The sequence below is a fragment of the Dipodomys spectabilis genome, unplaced genomic scaffold, assembly GCF_019054845.1.
Source record: "Dipodomys spectabilis isolate Male_0828 unplaced genomic scaffold, ASM1905484v1 ptg000054l, whole genome shotgun sequence".
Taxonomy (NCBI): Eukaryota; Metazoa; Chordata; class Mammalia; order Rodentia; family Heteromyidae; genus Dipodomys; species Dipodomys spectabilis.
This window is the reverse complement of record NW_024870731.1, coordinates 36,425,220-36,446,307: the sequence shown is the minus strand read 5'-3', so window position 1 is coordinate 36,446,307 and position 21,088 is coordinate 36,425,220. Positions and strand designations below refer to the sequence as shown.

General features: G+C 37.4%; 1 protein-coding gene across 1 annotated transcript in view; it reads right to left on the bottom strand.

Annotated features, from left to right (window-relative positions):
• The window catches only part of LOC122108041 (contactin-4), a 397,297-nt gene that overhangs the window by 238,730 nt on the left and 137,479 nt on the right, over nucleotides 1–21,088 (bottom strand). The window contains exons 2-3 of the mRNA XM_042680009.1: nucleotides 17,679–17,805; nucleotides 8,897–9,072 (exon numbers count right to left, since the gene is read on the bottom strand). Of these exons, the coding sequence (XP_042535943.1) occupies nucleotides 8,897–9,072; nucleotides 17,679–17,805 (303 nt within the window). The remainder of the gene's footprint in view (nucleotides 1–8,896; nucleotides 9,073–17,678; nucleotides 17,806–21,088) is intronic.

Genomic DNA, 21,088 nt, shown 5'->3' with positions numbered 1-21,088 from the left:
GTGGCTTTTTTTTTTACCACAAATAAATATTATGACTCAATAATGAAAAGGTAATGAAAATACATTTAAATGGGTAAAAGATTCCAAAGGCTTTCAAAAAATTATCAGTCGCCTATAAGTTTGTGAAACATTGCTCAACATCATTAAGCATCAAGCAAGGAAATGCAAATCACAATGACACACTCACTTACAGGTTGGCTAAAATACAAAGGATAGACAATTCCATGTGCTAGTGAGCAGGTAGGGAAATTGAAATCCTCACATACTGCTGGAAGGATCACAAAATGGTGTAGCTAATTTGGAAAACAATTTGGCAACTGCTGAAAGCATTAAGCATTTCACTTCTAGGAATACACATAAAGGAAATAACATAGGTTTACATAAAACCTGCAGATAAATGTTCAAAGCTACATTATTTATAAAAGCTTAAATAGAAACAATACAAATGGCCAATAGATGACTGCCTAAGTAAAATGGTATTATATCTGCATGATGATCTATTTCTTTTCTGACTGTAAAAAAATTAAGTATATATGTTACATGGAGTTATATTGTGCTAAATCAAAGAGTGAAGTCACAAAAGCCCATATAATTATGGTTCTATTTATACGAACTGACCAGAATAGGCAAACCATTGAGACAGAAAGTAGCTTTGTGGTTGTTGGAGCTGAAATGAATGGAGACAGAGTGTGGGCAGTGTGTTTGAGGGTTATGAAATGAAAATGTTCTAAAGTTAGTTAGTGATGGTACCCACACAGGTTAGCATACACACAAAGGTCACTGAATTATTTGCCCTGTGTTAGTTAATTACATGAAATGTGATTTATCTTAATAGAGCTATTATGCTAGTGCATCACACTGAAAGTCAGAGGCAGCCCTTCTTCAGTGAATTTCTTCCCGTGTAACAAAAGCAGGATATGCAGAGTCCCTCCTAATTTTTGATATGTAAAACAATTATTTCTTAGTTCTAGACAAAATAAAAAAGATTTAGAGGAAATACAGTGTTTCAGATCCTTAATACCAAGGCATTTTTTCTCAGATCTTCTTTCATTAGTGCATATATTCATTCAGCTTTATTTACCACACAAATATTTATAAAGTCCTGATTCACAAATTCCCTGACCTTCTGTGAGAACACAGAATGGTGAGAGAAAAGTGGTTATTGAAAAAACTAAGAAAAATGGTTATTTAAAAAACTAAGAAAATTTATTTCATAACTTCTTGCCTTATCCAATAGACAACCTACAGGGACAGTTAAAGCAGGCTCTTTCAGATATGATTAATCTTCGTTTTATGAGGCTGAGCTCACAGATTGCTCATTGCCTAAGAGTGCATTCCACTTGGAAAGCAAAAATAGGTGCTATGAAAAAAAAAACCAACGAACTAATCAGAAATGCTAATGCTATATGACAATGCAAGTGTTTGGGAGCAAATGAATACTCTGATCGTAATTAGTATGTATCCTAAATACATATTTCAGGAATACATGGCTGACCTGCATTGCCATCCAATAAATGTTTAGTGACTGGTATAGAATTTAATCCATAGTGAAATCTCTGACAAAATCATTTAGCTCTTCGAAAACACACACATCATTTCATGATGCCTTTGAATTTGAGATTTAACCTCTGAACCCTAAAGCATGCTTTACTCTCTAAAGGGACTGCTTACTGTAGCTAGGAAATAAAAATGTAGCTGGCGTGGTACATAAAAATACGAGTCAGCCAGGAGGTAAATGGCTCATTCACATTAGAGCCGACTCAGGGGAGGTGCTGGGAGAGAGGAGGGTGGAAGTTAACCCTTGCTAGCACAGAGGTTTTCTGGGGCCGGAGTGTCATAACACGAGCACTAACAATGCTTGAGAGGCCACAGTGGAACTGTTACTGCTGCAGTAGGTCAGACATTCTTATCGTGCAAAGAACTAGTTGCTAGGGCTTTAGAGTGCCAGACAAAGGGGTCAAATTCAGGGAAAATGACCTAGAAAAAACAAGTCCAGAGAGAGGGACTCTGGGATGACAGAGTCCTCTGAATCATTTCAGATCATTGCCTGGTGGCCAAAGGGCCAATGCTCTCTATTCTAGACACCTGTGGAGGGCTGTTCTAAGAGGGAGGTGGAAATGTGCTGGGGAAAGGGAAAGGTTCCTTTCTGAATTTCTGCCACCACCATTTGCTTCATTTGATCAAATTGTATCATACCATGTTCAAAATCCTAGCAATGTTCTCCAGGGCCAAATGCACAATGCACAGATGCACCAACTGCATAGATAATTCTACATTTCATAATCCTTTCCCATTTACCGCAAAGTTACAAATACACCCCACTTCAGGCTCATTCCTTAATTAATTAACTCATTCATTCATTCATATTTCTTCATTAAAGTGGGACTGGAAATCTGAATTCAAGGTGTGGGTAAGGCTGTACTGTACAGAGGGGCTACAGTTACATGAGCCCATTTCTTATTGAGCATTGTTACACCTTCCTTTATTTTAATTTTCCCATACCATCCCTTTCCTCTCCACCTCCCCAACTCCTTTCTCCCCTCTCTTACCTCCCCTCCACCCCCACCCCACAAAGTTGTAAAGTTTGTTTTCAACATACTGTCTTGTACATCTCATTGTTACGATGGGCCATCCTGTAATATTCATATAGATTGCATTTTTAGAATGTTCCTGAATGACAAAAAAATCTCTGGACGTCATTGACTGTTTTACATCACACATTACTCTTTTCTATCACATTGATCCAAAATTCAACTGTGAATTAACTGAGAAAAGTGTGTAATTAAAAATGAGTAATTTACATTATGAAAATTTCAACAGACTGCCATTGCCACCATTAATGTTTGTCTCAGAGGCAGAAACTTACCTACTAATACAGAAACTGAGCAAGCTTTGGTTTGAATCCCAACTAGTCAAATGAGATAAATATACTCATTCATTAAAGATCAAAGAGGCGCATTGATAAATGTTTTCAGTTTTGACGTCCACATGTTCCCAAAGTTGATTAAGTTTCCATTGATCTACATATTCCCAAATTATTTATCCAAACAACCATCTATCAACATTTTGTTGCTCAGACACAAAAGTTTGACAATCTAAACAGCTTTCCTAATTGAAAATCAGTCAAGCCAGTTGTGGGTTTGGCCAGCTATCAAAAGCTCAGTGACTGTTCTAACTAACTGCCATCCTTACTCTTTGGCTGTGAAGGACAAACAAGCTTGTTATTCAATACAATAAAAACAATGAACATTGGAAAATGGTTGCAAATAGAAGCAATGATCAGAGATCAAAAGCCAAGTTGCCAAAATCCCCAGTAGAAATAGAGTATACTATTCTGCTTGATACTTTTTTTTCAATTATGATTGTCATAACCCCCACTACCACCATTACTTTAGGGCAACAGGCCCTCGATAAGGAGAACTCAGAGGAGGGTAGACATGCAGCCCTACCGAAGAACTTTTATCACTGAAGTTCTCCAATCGGATGCCTGTGATCAATATTAAAAATAGTTGGCTGAGCTGGGGACTGCTGGCCGATCCCTGTAATTTCCTAGCTGCTCAGGCGGCTGAGAGCTGAAGATTTCAGTTCAAAGCCGGACTGGGAAGAGAAGTCTGAGAGTATTTTCTTTTTAATCTACAATTAACCGGTAAAATGCTCTTAGCTGGAGGCACGGCTCAAGGAGACGAGGACCAACCTTGAGTGAAGAAGCTGAGGGAAAGCACAAGGCCCTGAGTTCTACTCCTGGTACCAGCACAAAAACAAACAAAAACAAAAGCAAAACCACAACCCAAGCCCCAACAAAAAATAGTTGGCTGACATTTACCTGCTAGAGTTCACTGTAATTAACCTTGGGATGGATAGAGTTCCTAAACTACTTACTTTTTATGTGGTAGTGGGAATGAAAGACAAGGTCTTACCCTTGCTGAGCACATGTAGTACCAGGCCCAAATCACTCCTACAAACACAGTCCCCAGGTCATAGACAGTCCAACTAGAGACATGGAGTAGTTGTTTTTGTACCTGACTCCTTTCATTAACAACACTATTTTTCTCCTCATTAAATGATTTTTAGACTTTGCATCTTTTATCTTTTGTTCCTCCATATGAACTTGAGATGGAGATAAGCAGGGAGCATATGGAATGCTTTATAGTTCACTTTCCTTTCCTACCTTAAGCCAGGTACCCAAAGAGATAAACTGAGGTAGCCACTGCTTTCTCCAAAGTAACACCCTGCCACACCCTTGGCAAAACAGTGCCAATCTCCCTGTAGACACAGAAGACAATTTTGTTAAATGAGTTACTTTTACCACGGGAAATTGGGAGGTACTTAGGTATGAATTATAGTTCCTCACCATCTGAGATGAGGAAGCACTTCCATTTTTTGTTTCACAGATCTGAATGCTTGTAGAACAGCTGAACTTCCAGGCAGAGAGCCCCCAAACAATGTTTAAGAAGCAATCAGCTTGACAAGCTAACATTTGAAATCATTAGATTATTCTCCTGGAAGCTCTTTGTAACAATCTATAGTAAAGGAGCATCTTGGTTCACATGTGGGGGAGGAAGGAGATGAGAATAAGCAACTTAGAATAATAGATCATTTACTACTTAGGGAAAAAACAGCTTAGTAACCCATGGTTATTTACCATAAAATATCAATATTCAGAATGTTTTACAGTCTGCTTGGGATAACTTGAAAATTTGCATCTTAACTTTTAGAACAGAAGTATTGTTATTAATTATTCTCATTATGAATCCTGAAACCAATTATATTAAAATTAGAGTCACAATGTATGCATAATTATGTGCATATACAATGTTGTATTTTTATGTGTTAGCAATAAATCAACAGTTTAATGTTATCAAGAACCCTTATACCTAAAAAATTGGAAACAAAAATATGATTGATGTATCATACTGAAGGTTGTAAATGTGATGAACAAATCCAATTTGGGGTCTACCAAGGAACTGTGTTAGCAACTGTGGTAATATGTACTTTGCACATCAGTTCTACTAGGAAAGGCTGTTTTAGGTGGCTCAGGTTGAACTGCACAGGTAAACTGCCAGGTAATTGCAGGAGTCAATATAGAGCAAGTAAACATCTAGTAATACCTTACATTCATTAAGCTTACTGTGTACTAAGCAATGATTAAGACATGTTATGAATATAAGAATACTTAATCCTCACAGCAAAGGAGATACAGTGGTTAACCATTGTTCTATGGATAAAGAAACAGGAAAGTCTACTCCAGGCCTCTTATGTTCTTATTAACTTGCATAAGCAAAAATAGTAGTGATTATTCTTATTTCAAAGTGAGAGTGAAGGGAGGAAAAGAAGGGAAAAGAAAGGAAAATGCAGAAGTTATTGCACACATTTCTTATGCTAGGAACCATTCTTGGACTTTGCCTACGCTGTATGATGTAGAGAGGGAAAGGCGGTCATCTCCTATATGGCGATAAGAAGTCTGGACTCTCACAGCCAGTGACACAGAATGATTGTCAATACTCCAGCCCACCTGATCATCACTAGCTCAGCATCTCAGCCCCTCACTCCCAACTTAAAAAAAAAAACCTAATGATTCATATTTTTTGTGAATTAGAGGTTTCCAGTTAATCAATTAATATGGAGCTGAGAACTCTCTCATGCTACACCATCACTTCATCATTGAGTGATATAGGCCTAGATGGGCATTTCATGTTTTAATTCTCCCTTTCCATAAGTCAAAGGAGAATTGCTCTGTGAGCGGCATTGCAATGAGTGTCATGCAGATTGCATCTGGCATGGTCAGGTGGAGAAGTGCCTAGCTTGGGTGACAGGGCTGTGGTGCCCTACTATATATAGATAGAACATCGTTGTCCTGATGGACGAAACTAATGAATCAAATCGCCTCTGCTCTCAGTCCTATCTTCTGATTCAGTTTGTCCATGGAACAATCAAAAGCAGATTCAATTGGAGTTTCTTATGGTGTGGGAAACAAGCTCTCTTGAGCTATGACCCCAACAAGTTTCCTTCCTGTCTGTCAGAGAGGATAGAGTAGGTGAGGGTTGGCAAAGCAACTCACAGTATGAAAAGAAAGCCATTCTTGATTGACTCTAGACACAATCTCAATCTCAGGCTGATAGAAATCAGTTGTGATCGAACATTTGATACATTCCATTAACAACTGTCTTTTTTTTGTCAGTTGTGGGGCTGGAACTCAGGGCCTTGGCACTGTCCCCAAGCACTTTTGCTCAAGGCTAGCACTCTACCACTTTGAGCCACATCTCCACTTCCAGTTTTCTGGTGGTTAATTGGAGATAAGAGCCTCACAGACTTTCCTGCCCAGCCTGGAACCATGATTTTCAGATCCCAGACTCCTGAATAGTTAGTATTACAGGTGTGAGCCACTAGCGCCTGGCCTAACAGCTGCCTTTTTAATATAGTTAGGTAAGGCTTTTCACCTCAACACATATCTCCAGTGTATATCTGGAATTAAGATGGCAACTTTCCTCTGTTACAACTTTAAAGTGGAAAGGCTTGTACCCATATCCACACTAATCCAAAATAATGTTAGAAAAATACTTGAATGTAGTTGTTATGTGTGACGATTTAACATCCAGCTCCTCTTCCTTGATTTGCTCAACAACAATTGACTAATTTGAATTTGCTAAATGCCAGGTACTAGGAAAATTAGTCACTCACATCTTGTAGTCCTAGGGGGAAATGAAGGAGTAATTTACAATGGGTAATAAATAAAGGAATTTCTTTTTTTTCCTATACATAAATTTCTACCATGTACCCAGGTTAATAGATAAATTAAAACAATTGGGTGTATTGTTTTGTGGAGTAAGTACTTGCAGGAGAAAGGAATTATGGGACAAGATGATTTTCCTATCTTAAAAAATATTCTAACCAGAATCCTACAGTGAGAACTGGAAGTGAAGGGGACAGAAACATATATATTATTTAGCTCAAATTTAAGGAATGCTTGGATTATTCTCTACTGGGATGCCTTGTGGTGGTCACAATTTTAAACTGAATGGTGATCAGCAAATGGTTTGGGTGGGGTGTGTGTACAGGAATCACTGTGCTAGTGGGATAAGAATGGTGAATTCCAAATACTGGTCTCATGCCAAACTAAACCAAATATACAGGAGAAAGTTTCCTTAAGGCAAACAATGCTATTTAAATAATTATTTCTGCGTGGAAAATTCTGTCTTTCTGATAATTGAGGAGTAAAAAAAAATGAGGAGTAAAAAAAAATGTTGAGATATTTTAAATAAGAGGATAGTCTTGAAAACTCATAATCTGCTTGGTAAATGCAGGACATATAAACATAAAATGGTATTATCCATCTCTATTTTTTGTTGTCACGACTCTAAAATATTTTTGTACTGTGAAATCCAAAATTCAAGTAATTGAAGGATTTATTGAGTAGTGACTTCCTCCCCCCTATTTTGAGCATTCATGATTCTATGACTTTTTAATAAAATATTCTAGAATGATTAATTTATCATTACTAAAATGTCAGCAGAGCTGGGTGCCCGTAGCTCATGCCTATAATCATAGCTACTCAGGAGGCTGTGATCAGAGCATCACAGTTCTAAGCCAGCCTGTGGCAGGAAAGCTTGTGAAACTCTTATCTTCAATAAACTACCCAAACAAGGTGAAGGAGAACAATGGATCAAGTAGTAGAGCACTAGCCTGAGCAAAAAAAGCTCAGGAACAGTGCCCAGTCCTTGAATTCAAGACCCAGAACTGGAACAAAAATAACAACAACAAAAACGACATAGATTTTTGCTTATATCAAGTAAAAAATAAACTTTTTAGTTCTATTACATGTAGCCTGGTGTATTTTACTTGTATTTTTTTATGTACCTAAGCATGTTTAGAAGACAATCTCAGAAGATACTCACAAACAAAATTATAATGGAATCTAATATATAAGAAATTTATTTTTCAATTAATAAAAATACAATCAAACACCAGTGATAGATTAAATACTAGATATCAGGTATGTTTGCTATTGAATTCACAGAGAGATTTTGTTAATGAGACTATTTTACAATATCATTACCAATAGACTCAGCAGTATGGAATGTTTGACAACAATGCTTTGCTATGTGAATTGGGATTTTATGCAGGGATTTTACATGTATTCTCCCACATAGATATGTAAATCCGTAAAGATTTGGCTCAATACTAGTCTTCAAGGGAGAGAATATTCAAATGAATACTTTCTCTTCTTGCTTTGGGATTTTATTTCAGCTAATATTTAAAGTCTACTGTTCTGAACACATTCATGAACTTTTATTACATAGTGCTCTTAAGAGATGGTGATTTGTTTTTATTTTCAGTGTCTTAAATTAGAAATATGAAAGGGAATATTTTGTCCCTAGAGTTTGTTATGGTTGGTGCTTTCAATTTTTTTCTACTCTGTGAACTAAACAAAGGGAAAATTATAGGATTAATCTATTGTTGAGTGTTTTTTCCAACTCTAAAATTTATGGTTAAAGTGCTTTTAGCAATTACAAGGTTACTGGCAGTTGAATTGCTTCTTTTAAAAACTAGACATTCTATTGAAAATTTGTGTATGTGGCTTTGTGGCATGCATATTCTTATACATGTGTAATTTTAAATGCATGTATGAGTTTATGTGTACATAAAAATCATATAAGCAAAGTATAATATATGCAAACTATCTAAATACTTAGGAAGACAGAAGCATACACCTTCCCGTTCATAGGTACAACTTTTCCTATGAAAGAGATCCTTCTAAAATATGAAAAAATGGTAAAGAAGATCATATAACCAATTAAAATCTGTTTGGTTTTTCAAACAAAACTGTTTCAAAGCGTTATGGGTCCAATGGTACAAAAAGTCCAAGTTACATTTGCAGTAGGATATAATTGCTACTTACAAGCAAACTGCAGCTTTGCTTCTCTGCTAACAATGGTCCCAAACGAGTTTGTTGCTATGCACTGGTACGTTCCGGCATCTTGGGTTTTATTGGGGTTATTGATCAACAAGCTGCCTTCCACAACACTGTAGCGGAAATCCATACCAATGTCAACGTCTGTTCCATTTACCTTCCACCTATAGTACAAAAATGCCAGCAGATCAAGCCTTGAAGTATCAATCAATAGTTCTCAATTGTCTAAAATGTACAAAAACTACTCATAGCATGAAACATTTGTGATCTTTTTAAAAACTGTTAAAAAAAAAATCAGAAATGTAGCCATGGCTGTATAAAACACTTTAAAGAGGCCAGGCAGAGAGCATGTCCTGTAAAATAAATGGTGATAGTAAAAAGTTAAAGTCTGTTTTGTGATTCCTGAGGATGCAAGCTATGCACTTAACTTTTTGCAGAGGTCCACGTTTCCTAGAGCACCTCTTGCAACTTCCTTCAAATAGAACTCTCCAGTAAAAGTCCCTTTTTCTCATTTTCAGTCATTCTCTAAATTGGTCTAGACAAATGACAGAATGCATCGCTTTCAGGTAGATTGCTGAATATTTGGTGCAATTGCAACAGAGTTGCTTTGATTTGGTCCTTAATATGACGAAAGTGGGGATTGATCTAGAGTTTTGCTTGAGAGACCAGATTGCCATAACTGTGACTCACGTTGAGGATCTCCACAGTCACTGGCTATCAACATATCAGTCAAGTGCCCAGAAAACTGCCTGTCAGGCTATTAGATATCTGACAGAAAAAAATGTTTTGCTTTTCTTCTGTTTATCTATTGGGATCACCTGTGAAATCTAGTACAGCAGCCCAAAACATTTTAATGTGACTCACATAATTTCAAAAGCAAAGCTTTGGTAAGAAGATTCACAATTTTTTTTTCTCTAGCCAATAACATTCCATTGAATGAGAAATTACTTTAACCAAATCATCTCTAGGAAGTTCAGCCATTAGTGGAGAATTAGTACTTATGAAACCTTGTTCCAATCATCTTCTCCCATAATTCCTTTCTCCTTCAAGTACTTAACTCCACAAAACAAAACCTACTACCTCACAAACGAATACAATTGAGTGACTATTATATATTTTCCCCCATGCTCACAAACCCTAAATTAACATTGTGTTAGATGGACTTTGTGAATTATTAAGAAGCTCACAGTAGCAATCATGTTGGGAGATTTAAAATAATACAGTAGCACAGAGAAAAGTGATTCAAATAAACACAAGGGATAATGAAAGGTGGTGGTTCACACCTATAATCTATGAAAAATGTTAGCTTTATTTCCTTAACATATTGAACATTACCATTTCTTTAGGCAAGTGTGTGTGTGTGTGTGTGTGTGTGTGTGTGTGTGTGTGTATGAGGGGTGGATTTGTGTTTTAACAGACTTGTGCATTCTTTAATTCTAGGGCACTCTAGTTATATTTCCATATTAGGCTCAAGATTTTGGCTAACTGGTATCAGCAAAAGCAGATATGCTTCTTCTCACAAATCAATCTTAAGGGGCACTTCCTCCAATCAAGTCTTTTCCTATATTACTAATCAAAATTAATCAATGTGGCTGTCCCACTGAAAACTGCCTATTCTTTTATGTAGGATTGCTGTCTTCACTTTATAGATACATTTCCCAAATCACTCTGTGTGTTTGTGTGTGTGTGTGTGTTGGTACTAGGACTTGAATTCAGTGCCAGGGCACTCTTTAACATTTTCATTCAAGGCTGGCACTATACCATCTGAGGTATACCTCCACTTCTAGATTTTTGCTGGTTAATTGGAGATAAAGAGTCTCATGGATACTTCTGCCTGACTTTGAACTGCAATCCTCAACTCTCAATGTCCTGAGTAGCTAGGATTATAGGAGTGAGCCACAGGCCCCTAGTACCGAAGTCACTTTTGCATTTATACTGTAGCCACTGAAGACTTGACCTTCACTGTGTTTAATAACACTTGTGGGATTTAATTGACTTAACATTTTACTTTTTTGTTAGATATTTGAGTTTTGAGCATACGCAATGTATGAGGCATTCTAGTACACCACAGCATAGCAGTAAATGCGTATTCACCTCAGGGTCTTTGAAATACAGAAATCCAGAAACAGAAGGGGGAGGAAAAATCAGAGACACAAAAATAGGACATAGCTCTTTATGTGTTTGTTTATAAGAAGTTGGGCATTAGAAACTGACAATGTTTTTAGGAATGACAGTAATTCTCTTGGTGCTCTGACACAGACAAGAAGTAATAAGCAATAAAGAGAACAGTCGGGTTATATTCCAATAGGTATATGTGTGCATGAATCTCTAGAACAGACTGCCAGCCCTAGACATTTGCTTTTAGTCACTCGATCACGTCCTAGCGATAACTCTCACTTCAAATGATAGTAGAACGATTTAATATGACAAATCTAAGAACTCAAAGAGGAAATTGCAATATAATGTGAGCTGCAAGCAGAGTGTGGATTTTGAGAATGGAACCAAGTGAGCCTTTTGAGAAGAGCATTTGTGGGAATAATAACATCTCTGTAGGTTTGCCTGCACTAGTCATCTCAACTAAAATGCTGTGCACAAAGTCAGTTCATCTACTTTAGTGCCTGCTTTTACATACAAACAGCAGAAGAGAAGGGATTATTTAGAAAATAAAGGGCTTTCGGAGAAATGCTTTTGGGTCTCTATTACAAAGCATTATACCAGGTTTTATGGCCAGGCAGTCAATGTTCATTCCAATTGAATGTGGGTTGGCCTGAATTCCTTATCTCATTGCATAGTGAAACACTTGAAAAAGTCACATTTTTACCTTCAATGTGTGAGTGATCTGTTAAGCATTGGCAATACAGAGGCAATGCTTATTTGGAGCAAATAAGAGATTTTGCCAGGAGGCAAGACAAATGGGTGTCTCCTAAGCTGATTTCTGAATTGCTAGAGCAAATTGGCTCTCTCTCCCTCCCTCTCAGTCTTCCTTTCCTCTCTTTCTCCTCTCTCTCTCTTCTCTCTTTATACTGATAACTGATTGAACTTAATACTAAGGTAGAGGCAAGCCTTGTTTTTTTTTGACTTGGAATTTGTTTGCTGGAAACTCAGAGAAAAAGTACTGCAACCTAGTATTGGAAGGTTTTGCTGTGTGGAAACGGATCCTGAGTGAAATAAGTAATGTCATTTGTCCTGAGGGAACTTTTAATACCAGGGAAGTTGGTGAGAGTCAAAACTTCTGAAATTTTTCTAAGTCTGGGTCAATCCTTCCAGAACGAAGGGGTGGGAAAGAAGGAAAAGACAAGACTCCGCCAAGGGAATAAACACAAAGCAAAAAGGTCAGCAAGGCTGTAACCAGGAAAAACCAGATAAATGCTGAAGATCCCCTGGGAGAGCTCACTTTGGACTTTCTCCTCCTTGTTCAACCTGGTGAGTCAGCCAAAGACTGAAGGAGTTCACCTGACACACAGCTGAAATGGCCAGATCTTCCCCTTCTTCCTCTTCCTCTTTCCTTCAATAGGAAGCAGATTTTAAACTCCTAGGTACCAGATAGCTATTACATCCAGAGGAAACTACTAGAGGGCTGAAGGCAAGCCAACTACACTGTAAGGAATTGCGAGTGCCTTTGATGAAAAGCCCTCAGCTTTTTCCTAGCAGTCTTAAAAAAAAAAGACAAAAAACATAATAGGTTTCTCTTTCCAGGCTTGTTTTAAATAACAAGGCAAGCCCCTCTATCTAAAAACACAATGTTAACCAAAAGCAATGTTAATTAAAGGTCACAGTTTGGAGAAAAAACAAAGCAGCAACTCTAGCAAATCCTGCCGTAAAATTTGTTTTCATTTCTGGCTAACATCTGAACTTCCACTTGGCTGTGTACCCAAACTGCGATTAGTTAACTCCTCATCTCCATATACCTAGACACCTTTGACGCTTACATTTGTGTTGACTATCTAATGCATTTTCAAATCATAGATTTAGCCTGGAGTTGACTGGATCAGACACAGAGTAACTGCTTGTTTTGGTTTGCTTGGGGGCACTGCTGGGTTTTCAGCCACTGTCACAAAATAATCATTAACACTGGTCTTCCTTTCCCTCTCCAACTGTGTCCTGTATTGGGTGATAAATTACAGGCTCACTCTAATTATGGATTCCAGCCTAGGGAGTCCATTTCTGGAATGTACTTTTTTCTCAAGTGGGTGGCAATAGAGCATGTGGCCTTTCAAAGAGTTAAAACATCTCCTATGAAAACTTGCCTGACATCTTTCCTCCCTACCTCCCATTAGACTTTCTTATAGGATGATCACATCCTGAGCACACGTTACTCATATTGACACGGTGGCATGCCAACTATTTCTATAGCTGGGCAGTCCTCAAATGATCACTAGTAGTTCATAAGCTCTAAGTACTTCAAACCTAGGCAGGAGCTGGGACATTGGACCTGTGTGATGTAATGGTTAATATTGTTTTCTTAGAGGATGTGTGTTTTTTTTTTTAAAGAATCCTAATATAATACAGTTACAGATCCAGTACTCAGGAGGCCCAGATCTGAGATCCAGTTCAAGGAAGAGCCTACTCCAAGTACCTTAGAATTCATAGTTGGAGATGATTGAGTGGCTGGATGGATAAATGATGAAATGTTTGAATAGATGAATAAAGAAGCACATCAATTCTAAAATAATCTGCACCATGCAAATACGTTGAACTCCTATAGGATGTCTGAGTCTTTTACCTGTTTTAGACTAGTGGGCTAAGGACAGAGCTCAATGGCAGAGCCCTTCCTTGCCCGGCTATATATGAGGCTCTTAGTTTGGTTGCCAGTACCATAAATGAAACAAAAAGCAAGCAAAATCCTGAGCCAGGCACTGTTGGCTTCTGTTGTAAGCCTCCCCACTTAGAGGCGGAGATCTGAGGATCATGGTTCAAAGCCAGGCAAAGCAGGAAAGTCCATGAGACTCTGATCTCCAATTAACCAGAAAAAGAAGCCAGAGTGGAGGCATGGTTCCAGTGGCAAAGTAACAGCCTTGAGCTAAGAAGTTAAGGGACAGCTCCTAGACCCTGCGTTCAAGCTCCAGTAGAGTCAATAACAACAAAATACAGCAGTAACAAACAATATAACACTGTGTGTTCTTGTGACTCCTTCTTAATAATACCATTTGATTTTATGATCTACTTATTTCTTTTTCTATTTTCTATTTCTATATTATGATATACATATTTTTTAACATTCAGTTATTAAATGGTCTGACTTCTTTTACTGTTACCTAAAATTAGCTCAATTTTTAATCCATTCATTAACTTTGAATATAGGCAAAATAATATTTATTAGAAATAAGTAAGTAATAAAGAATCGTGAGTCAAGGAAGATCCATATCTAAGGAAAAGAATCCCATCATTACTGTTGACATCTCTGGTATCTATCGTGATTACAATGATTCCACTGTAGTGATTAATCATTATCTTCAATTTGGACTTTATTCCATAATGTTTTAAATGATTTTTTTTGCAGATATGGTTGTATTTGTTAAAAGAATCACCTCCAAATGCCACTCTGGCCTATTTGGGTTAAAGCCTTTTGAAAAGCAACTGTTAGGTGATCACTGTAATCTTCCTTCAGTTTCTAAGTGCAGGAGATGAAATTCTTAGAGGACAGGTGCCATTTTCTTTGTACACAAGCATTCTTAACCATCAACGACTGGAAGCTGACTCAGAGAAAAGGCCCTGGCAAACATATTTTCTCCTAGTCTTCTCACATAACTTAGCTGCGGTCTCACAATTGTGTCTCATGATTATTTACGGTCCCATGCATTGCCTAAGTGTCCAGTCACCTATTTAGGTCCTTTCCTATTGACGTTTCTTGGCCATATACAACTAGTTTTCAATACATTTCTATACTTTCTTTGCTTTGGTTTGTTTTAGGTCCATTGAAATCTCAGGCCCAGTGGAAAACTTTGAGAGAGCAAAGCTTACATTTTTCCACTCTTAAATAACCAATCCATCTTACACACTTTTGAACTTAATGCATCATCATATGCTTAGTACTGTGCTATAACTCATTCTGTACCTTCAGGTTTATTTTGTTCCATTCCTGGGTAGCTGTGATTCGCTTATCTTCACAACAGTAAGAGGTTACCTTGCATGAACATCCCAGTTAATGTTCACTTCTGAATATATTATGAAATTAAGCCAACTCGCTCCAAAGGTGAATATATCTTTAGTTTTACTGCAGGATGCTGCTTTTACTGCCCTATGGCTTTTACCAACACAATTACTACCAGAAAAATTTAAGGGTTCTATTTGTTCCATGTCTCTACCAATCTACTGTCAGTCCTCTAAGATTCATTTTCCTTTTATGTTTCTGTTTACTAATGATAAAGTCTTCTATATTTACTTCATTTTTTTTTTTTTGTGGGTCATGGGGCTTGAACTCTTTCTACAGCTCAAGGCAAGCCGTGTACCACTTGAGCCACAGTGCTACTTCCAGTTTTCTGAGTGGTTTATTGGAGATAAGTGTCTCACAGACTTTCCTGCCCCGGCTGGCTTTGAACCATGATCCTCAGATCTCAGCCTCCTGAGTAGCTAGGATTACAGGCATGAGCTACCAGGGGCTGGCACCTCATTTTTTTTTTTTTTGAAGGAGCTTGGTCAGCTGTTAGGTTCTTGTATTCACTGGATTGCTATTTTTTTTTTTTTACATTTTGATTTATAGAAATTTTTAAAAAATATTCTGATATCAATCCTTCAACAGTAACAAATAAATTACAAATATCTCTACTACTCTGTACTTGACTGTCTCTCAGTCTATTACTTTGAATAGAAGTTCTCAATATTAATGAAGTTAAATATTTTCCTTTACAATTTGTACTCAGTCATGTTTAAGAAATTTTTCCTCTTCCACAGTTATAAATATGTATGCCTGTTTTCTATTTAAATCATTTTAAATGCCCATCGAAATTTTCTATACACCTAGAACTGATTCTTGTGTATGCTATGAAGTACAGGTTCAATTTTATTCTTATTTTTTCAAGGTGTTTGGCAACATTGTCACCCATCACTCCTAACCCATCCCTTCTCTCACTTTTCTTTTTAAATGGAGATTATATGATTACATTAATTTCACATACTTTACAGTATTTGGAATAATGATAGTTAGTTAAAGTCACAAACACATTTTAACCTTCAGAAGGCAAATTGTCATTATCATGGTCTATAAAGTTTGTGAATTCTATGAGGTTTGACAATACAATTATTTCTTCCACTTTTATTCTTCCAATTTTATTCTTAAATAAAAAATATTTGCCACACAGATGATTCTTTGTCCAGCCTACCTCTTTTCAACTTATTTCTATTATTGTTATGATTTAAAATTTTGTTTGTTATTTTTCCTTTGATTTCCTACCAATGAATAAAATGATACATGTATATGGGGTCAAGTGTGATATTTTGATACATGTATATAACACTCAATGGTCAAATTAGTGCAATCAGCTTTTGTGTTGGGAAAGTTCAATGTCCTCCCTTCTAGCTATGCTGAGATACACAATTCATCGTAATGCTGTTGTGTTGCAGAACACTAGGTCTTAGTCATCCTATCTAGTTTTATTTTTCATACTTGTTATTCAACTCCTTCCTTCCTCTACCATTCTCTTCTCTACCCTCCTCTCCTCTCCTCTCCTCCCTTCCTTCTCTCTCTCTCTCTCTCTCTCTCTCTCTCTCTCCCTCTCTCTCTCTCTCTCTCTCTCTCTCTCTCTCTCTCTCTCTCGTCTCTCATAGACCCCTGGTCGCTGCTGTTCTCCTCTCAAATTCCGTGAGGTCAGCTCTGTAGATTGGCATGCAAGGAAGAATGTGTCCCACCTGACTCTTTTCCTCCTTACATGCATCCCTCCAGCTCTATGTACGCTGCTGAGGGTGTCAGAATTTCATTCATTTCTGTGTATGAACAGTATTCCATGGGTATATATTGCACTGTCTTGATCCACTTATCTGTTCATGGACATCCCAGTTGATTCTATGTCTTAGCTATTGTGAGTAATGTTATAAAAAAACAATGGTCTGGGTGTATCTTTGGCATACTGATTAATTTTCTTCACACACACACATACACAAACATATATATATATATATATATATATATATATATATATATATACATTTTTGCTTCTTGTAGTCTGTTTCTACTGCCTGGGGAAAATTTCTTCAGAGTAGTCTTATACTTACTAATTTTCTTTTAGCTACATCTCATTTGTAATGAAAACCACTCAGACTTAAGTTATGAAATAAATGAATATCTGTGCTTTACAGTCCTATGGGAAGGTGAATTTATTACTTATTTTGGGATTTTTTTCATTAACATGTCCTGTTAGCTGACCCAGCATTTTTCTTGCTATCCTAGTGACTGTGGAATGGCAGAAGGCAAAGCTCAGATCACCTAGTTCATCAAGGTGATGATTACCTTTAGTGTTTAGCTTCCTGTGCTGCTTACAAAACCACTTTTGGACTAGAGTATGTCCTATTTACTCAACAGTTTGCTAAAACATTTAAATTTGGTAATTTTTATGAATATTTAGCAGGAATTGTTAATATTTTTAAAGAATATCAATCTGACTGTTTAATCCCCAGTACTAAGACGTTGGCACTGTTTTCTTGAAATAATCATTTATTCAGATTTCCCAGGGTATTCTATGATGCCTTTCTAAAAGTTCCCTCTGAAATCAGTGCTAGGTAAGTATTTGCTGGTTTTTATAATAGGAACTGCATGCAGGAGCTCAAACCAACACACCTGATGTGAGGTTTTGGATTCCCCTTCACTTCACAATTGAGCTTCACTTTTTTCTCCTCAGAATCCAAAGGGAACATGACATGACTTGGTTCTTGAACAAAAACGGGCCCATGAAGTGTATAGTCATCTGAAATGAGAAGAGAAAATGTGCAAAATGAAGCCACGACTGGCTACAGCACCACAGCAGAAACAAACAAAACCCTCCCACAAAATTCAGAGCTGTCTACTCACTGTCAGCTTCTGTATGACATTCCCCACGAAGACTGACTTCAGGTGGGCTATGACAAAGTAAAGCCTTGGCTGTCTTCTTTCTGATTGGTCACTTTGGCTGTCAAGTCTCAGCCAGCCTGGCTGGCTACTCCTCTTCCTTCCTGAGTCTATTTTCTCTAACTCCCCCTACTCAGTTCAAACTTTGGAATTCCAATTTCCCTTTTGTGCTGTGCTGTCACTTTGGAAGGCTGTGTAATGTCATCACATTAACATCTCTTATGCTCTATAATTGAAAACGTAATTGGAAACTGGCCATGATCATTTTTAAAATGTGTTAATAACAAGAAATACATGATATAGATGGTCTTAATATATGCATTTAGTATAGCATAATATTTACAAAATGTCTTAAAACAGCTTTATATTACATGGTATTATATTATATTTATTATAGTGTAGTATATTATTGTATGTGTTTTACACATGCACACCTTATATAGTCTGCATTGAAAAATTATCTGTAGTAAAGTTTCTCTATTTTTTGCACCCACTAAGGGCCCCCATGCATGTATGCTTGGCATATATGTCAGGGACAGAAGAAAATTAATCAGGTTGGTTTGGGGATCCAGGTGAACAAGATCAAAAGCTCAAGCTCATTTCTTTGAAGATGTATAATTCAGATTTAAGAACAAACCAAAATGCTTCAAGTTAAAGTTGGAACAGCAGAAAATATAAGAAGAAAACCTAACCAAACAGAACGTTAGTCTATTACAGAGAATTAGGAGTAATTCTCTGAAAGTTCAGAAGGACCAGGAACTATAATTCAATGGTGAATCAAATACTAAGTCAGCCACATGGGTTAAAAAAATGGGAAAGTGTAGCCAGTCACCAGTAGCTCACACCTGTAGTCCTAAGCTACTCAGGAGACTAAGATCTGAGGATCATGGTTCAAAGCCAGCCCAAGGAAGGAAAAATATGAGACTCTTATCTCCAAAATTTATCACCAGAAAGAACTAGAGGTGGAGCTGTGGCTCAAGTGGTAGAGAGCTAACCTTGAACCAAAAAGTTCAGCGACAGCCCCAGGCCCTGAGTTCAAGCCCCAGGACCAGCAGCAAAAAAAATGTGCATCCAGGGATGCTGTAAATTATATTCCTATTACCAACTTCTCTCCTAGTTCTATCTATAAAATTCTAAGTCAGTAAGAAACTTAAACCAAGAAAACAGAATCTATGAAAGCAAACAAATAAAAGCCCACAATAAAAGCACCCAAGTGTGCATTTTTTCCAATACTGGTGGACCAAATCCATACATTGCAGAATCCAACTATTTACATTTCAGATTTTCAACAATTACATAGATATTTTCAAAACAAATTTAGATGACTGGTCAAGGGTTAGTTCATTCCAACTGTGAAGAAATGAGTAAATTTTTGGCACATCTACTTAAATGAAAAAATGTTCTTTTCATCAAGATCACTAACATAGCAGCGAGTTGAGTAGATTTTTCCTCTAAGAGAGAAATATTTCCATTGTTGTTTTCCAATTCTAGAATTATGTGTGTGTGTATATAATATCAATCATCTCAATTCATTGGTGCTCCCTGATTTGAATTTCATACAGAAATATAGTCTATTACTAGTAATTCCAAATAAGAATAAAACACAATAATGATTACCCAGGATGCAGCTGGAAGCTCTGGATTAACATCTGTACTATTTCTCAATGTAGCCCAGCCGTATTTAAATAACAAAAAGGATATTTTTTCCAGTGTATTTTGTAACAAGAATTGATAATAATGATGCTCTGCCTTCGCTATAAATAACATACTCCATCTAAAGTTTTATTTCTCTTGGTTAACCGAGCTCCCTTCTTGAAAATTAACATTAGCATGAGAGAAAAGATATTTCAGTTCTCATCTGAGGAAATCCACAGCCCTTCGTGCTCCAGCTATTTGGTTTCACACAGATGGAGGGGACAGATTTTAGTAAGTTTAGCAGTCCAGGTGTAGAAAACAGATATCCTAGCTTTTAAACTTTTAGACTTGGGTTACGAATAACTTTGAGAAAAAGGGTTACTTTACTTTGCCAGAACCTGGAGATACCTAAGAGGGAGCCAGAGTCCAGGAGAGGTACCCTTAGGATGCATAGACTCAAGAGATCTAGCCACACACAGTGACTGTCATGTGTCTCAGAGACACATGCAAAGCACTGTGTTCCTACCATCCTCAAAGCCTTAGCTTTGTAACTTGCCTTATGCAACTGAAAGAATGATTTTCATTTTAAAGGCTTAAAGAACTATTTCAGAAAATAGTAGAAAATTCAAGTTAAATATGTCTCAAAGTTAGAATGTAGATCATATGTGTTTTAGTAAACCTGGGTCAGATACACTGGGCTAGAAGAATCTGGAATCCATGAATCTGGACTTCAATCAAATCCTCTAGTCTCTCTCTCTCTCTCTCTCTCTCTCTCTCTGTCTTTCTGTTTGTCTGTCTGTCTTTCCCTCTCCTCTTCTTCCCCCTCCCACTCCTCTTCCCTCTCTCTCTGCTTCTCCTTCTCCTTTTATTCTGGTTTAAACTCAAGACCTGGACACTGCCCCTTAGCTTTTCCACTCAAGGCTGGCACTCTATACACTTGAGTCATAGCTCCATGCTCAGCTTTTTGATGGTTCAATGGAGATTAGTGTCTTATGGACTGTCCTGCCCAGGCTTAGCTTCAAATCAACATAGTGAGATCTGAGGAGTCTTCCGAGTTCTAGGATTACAGGCATGAGACAGAGGCACCCAGCCATCTCTGCATCATTCCTTTTCACAACCAAGTTCGATAACTGAAATCACCCACGCTTCTGTTCCTAGCACTCTAGTTCCCAAGAACAGGCCCTTGGGCAACACTGGCTTTAGACTCATTTTAGACTTTTTTCGGGGGAGGACAAAGTCTAACCAACACATCTTTGCTTGATCACACCTAGAGATGCTATTTCAGCACACGTTGACTCCTAGATGAAAGGGAAGCGTTCACACAGAGGAAATGTTGGAACTAACTCCACGAAGGAAATGGTTGTCTTAAGCATGGATATGCACATTGGTAATCCCACCACTGGGAGGCTGATGAAGAAGCATTGCAAGTTCAAGGCTAGCTTAGGCTCCATGAGTTTGGGTCCACCCTGAGCCACATAGTAAGAGCCTCCTCGGAAAAGGAGAGGAAA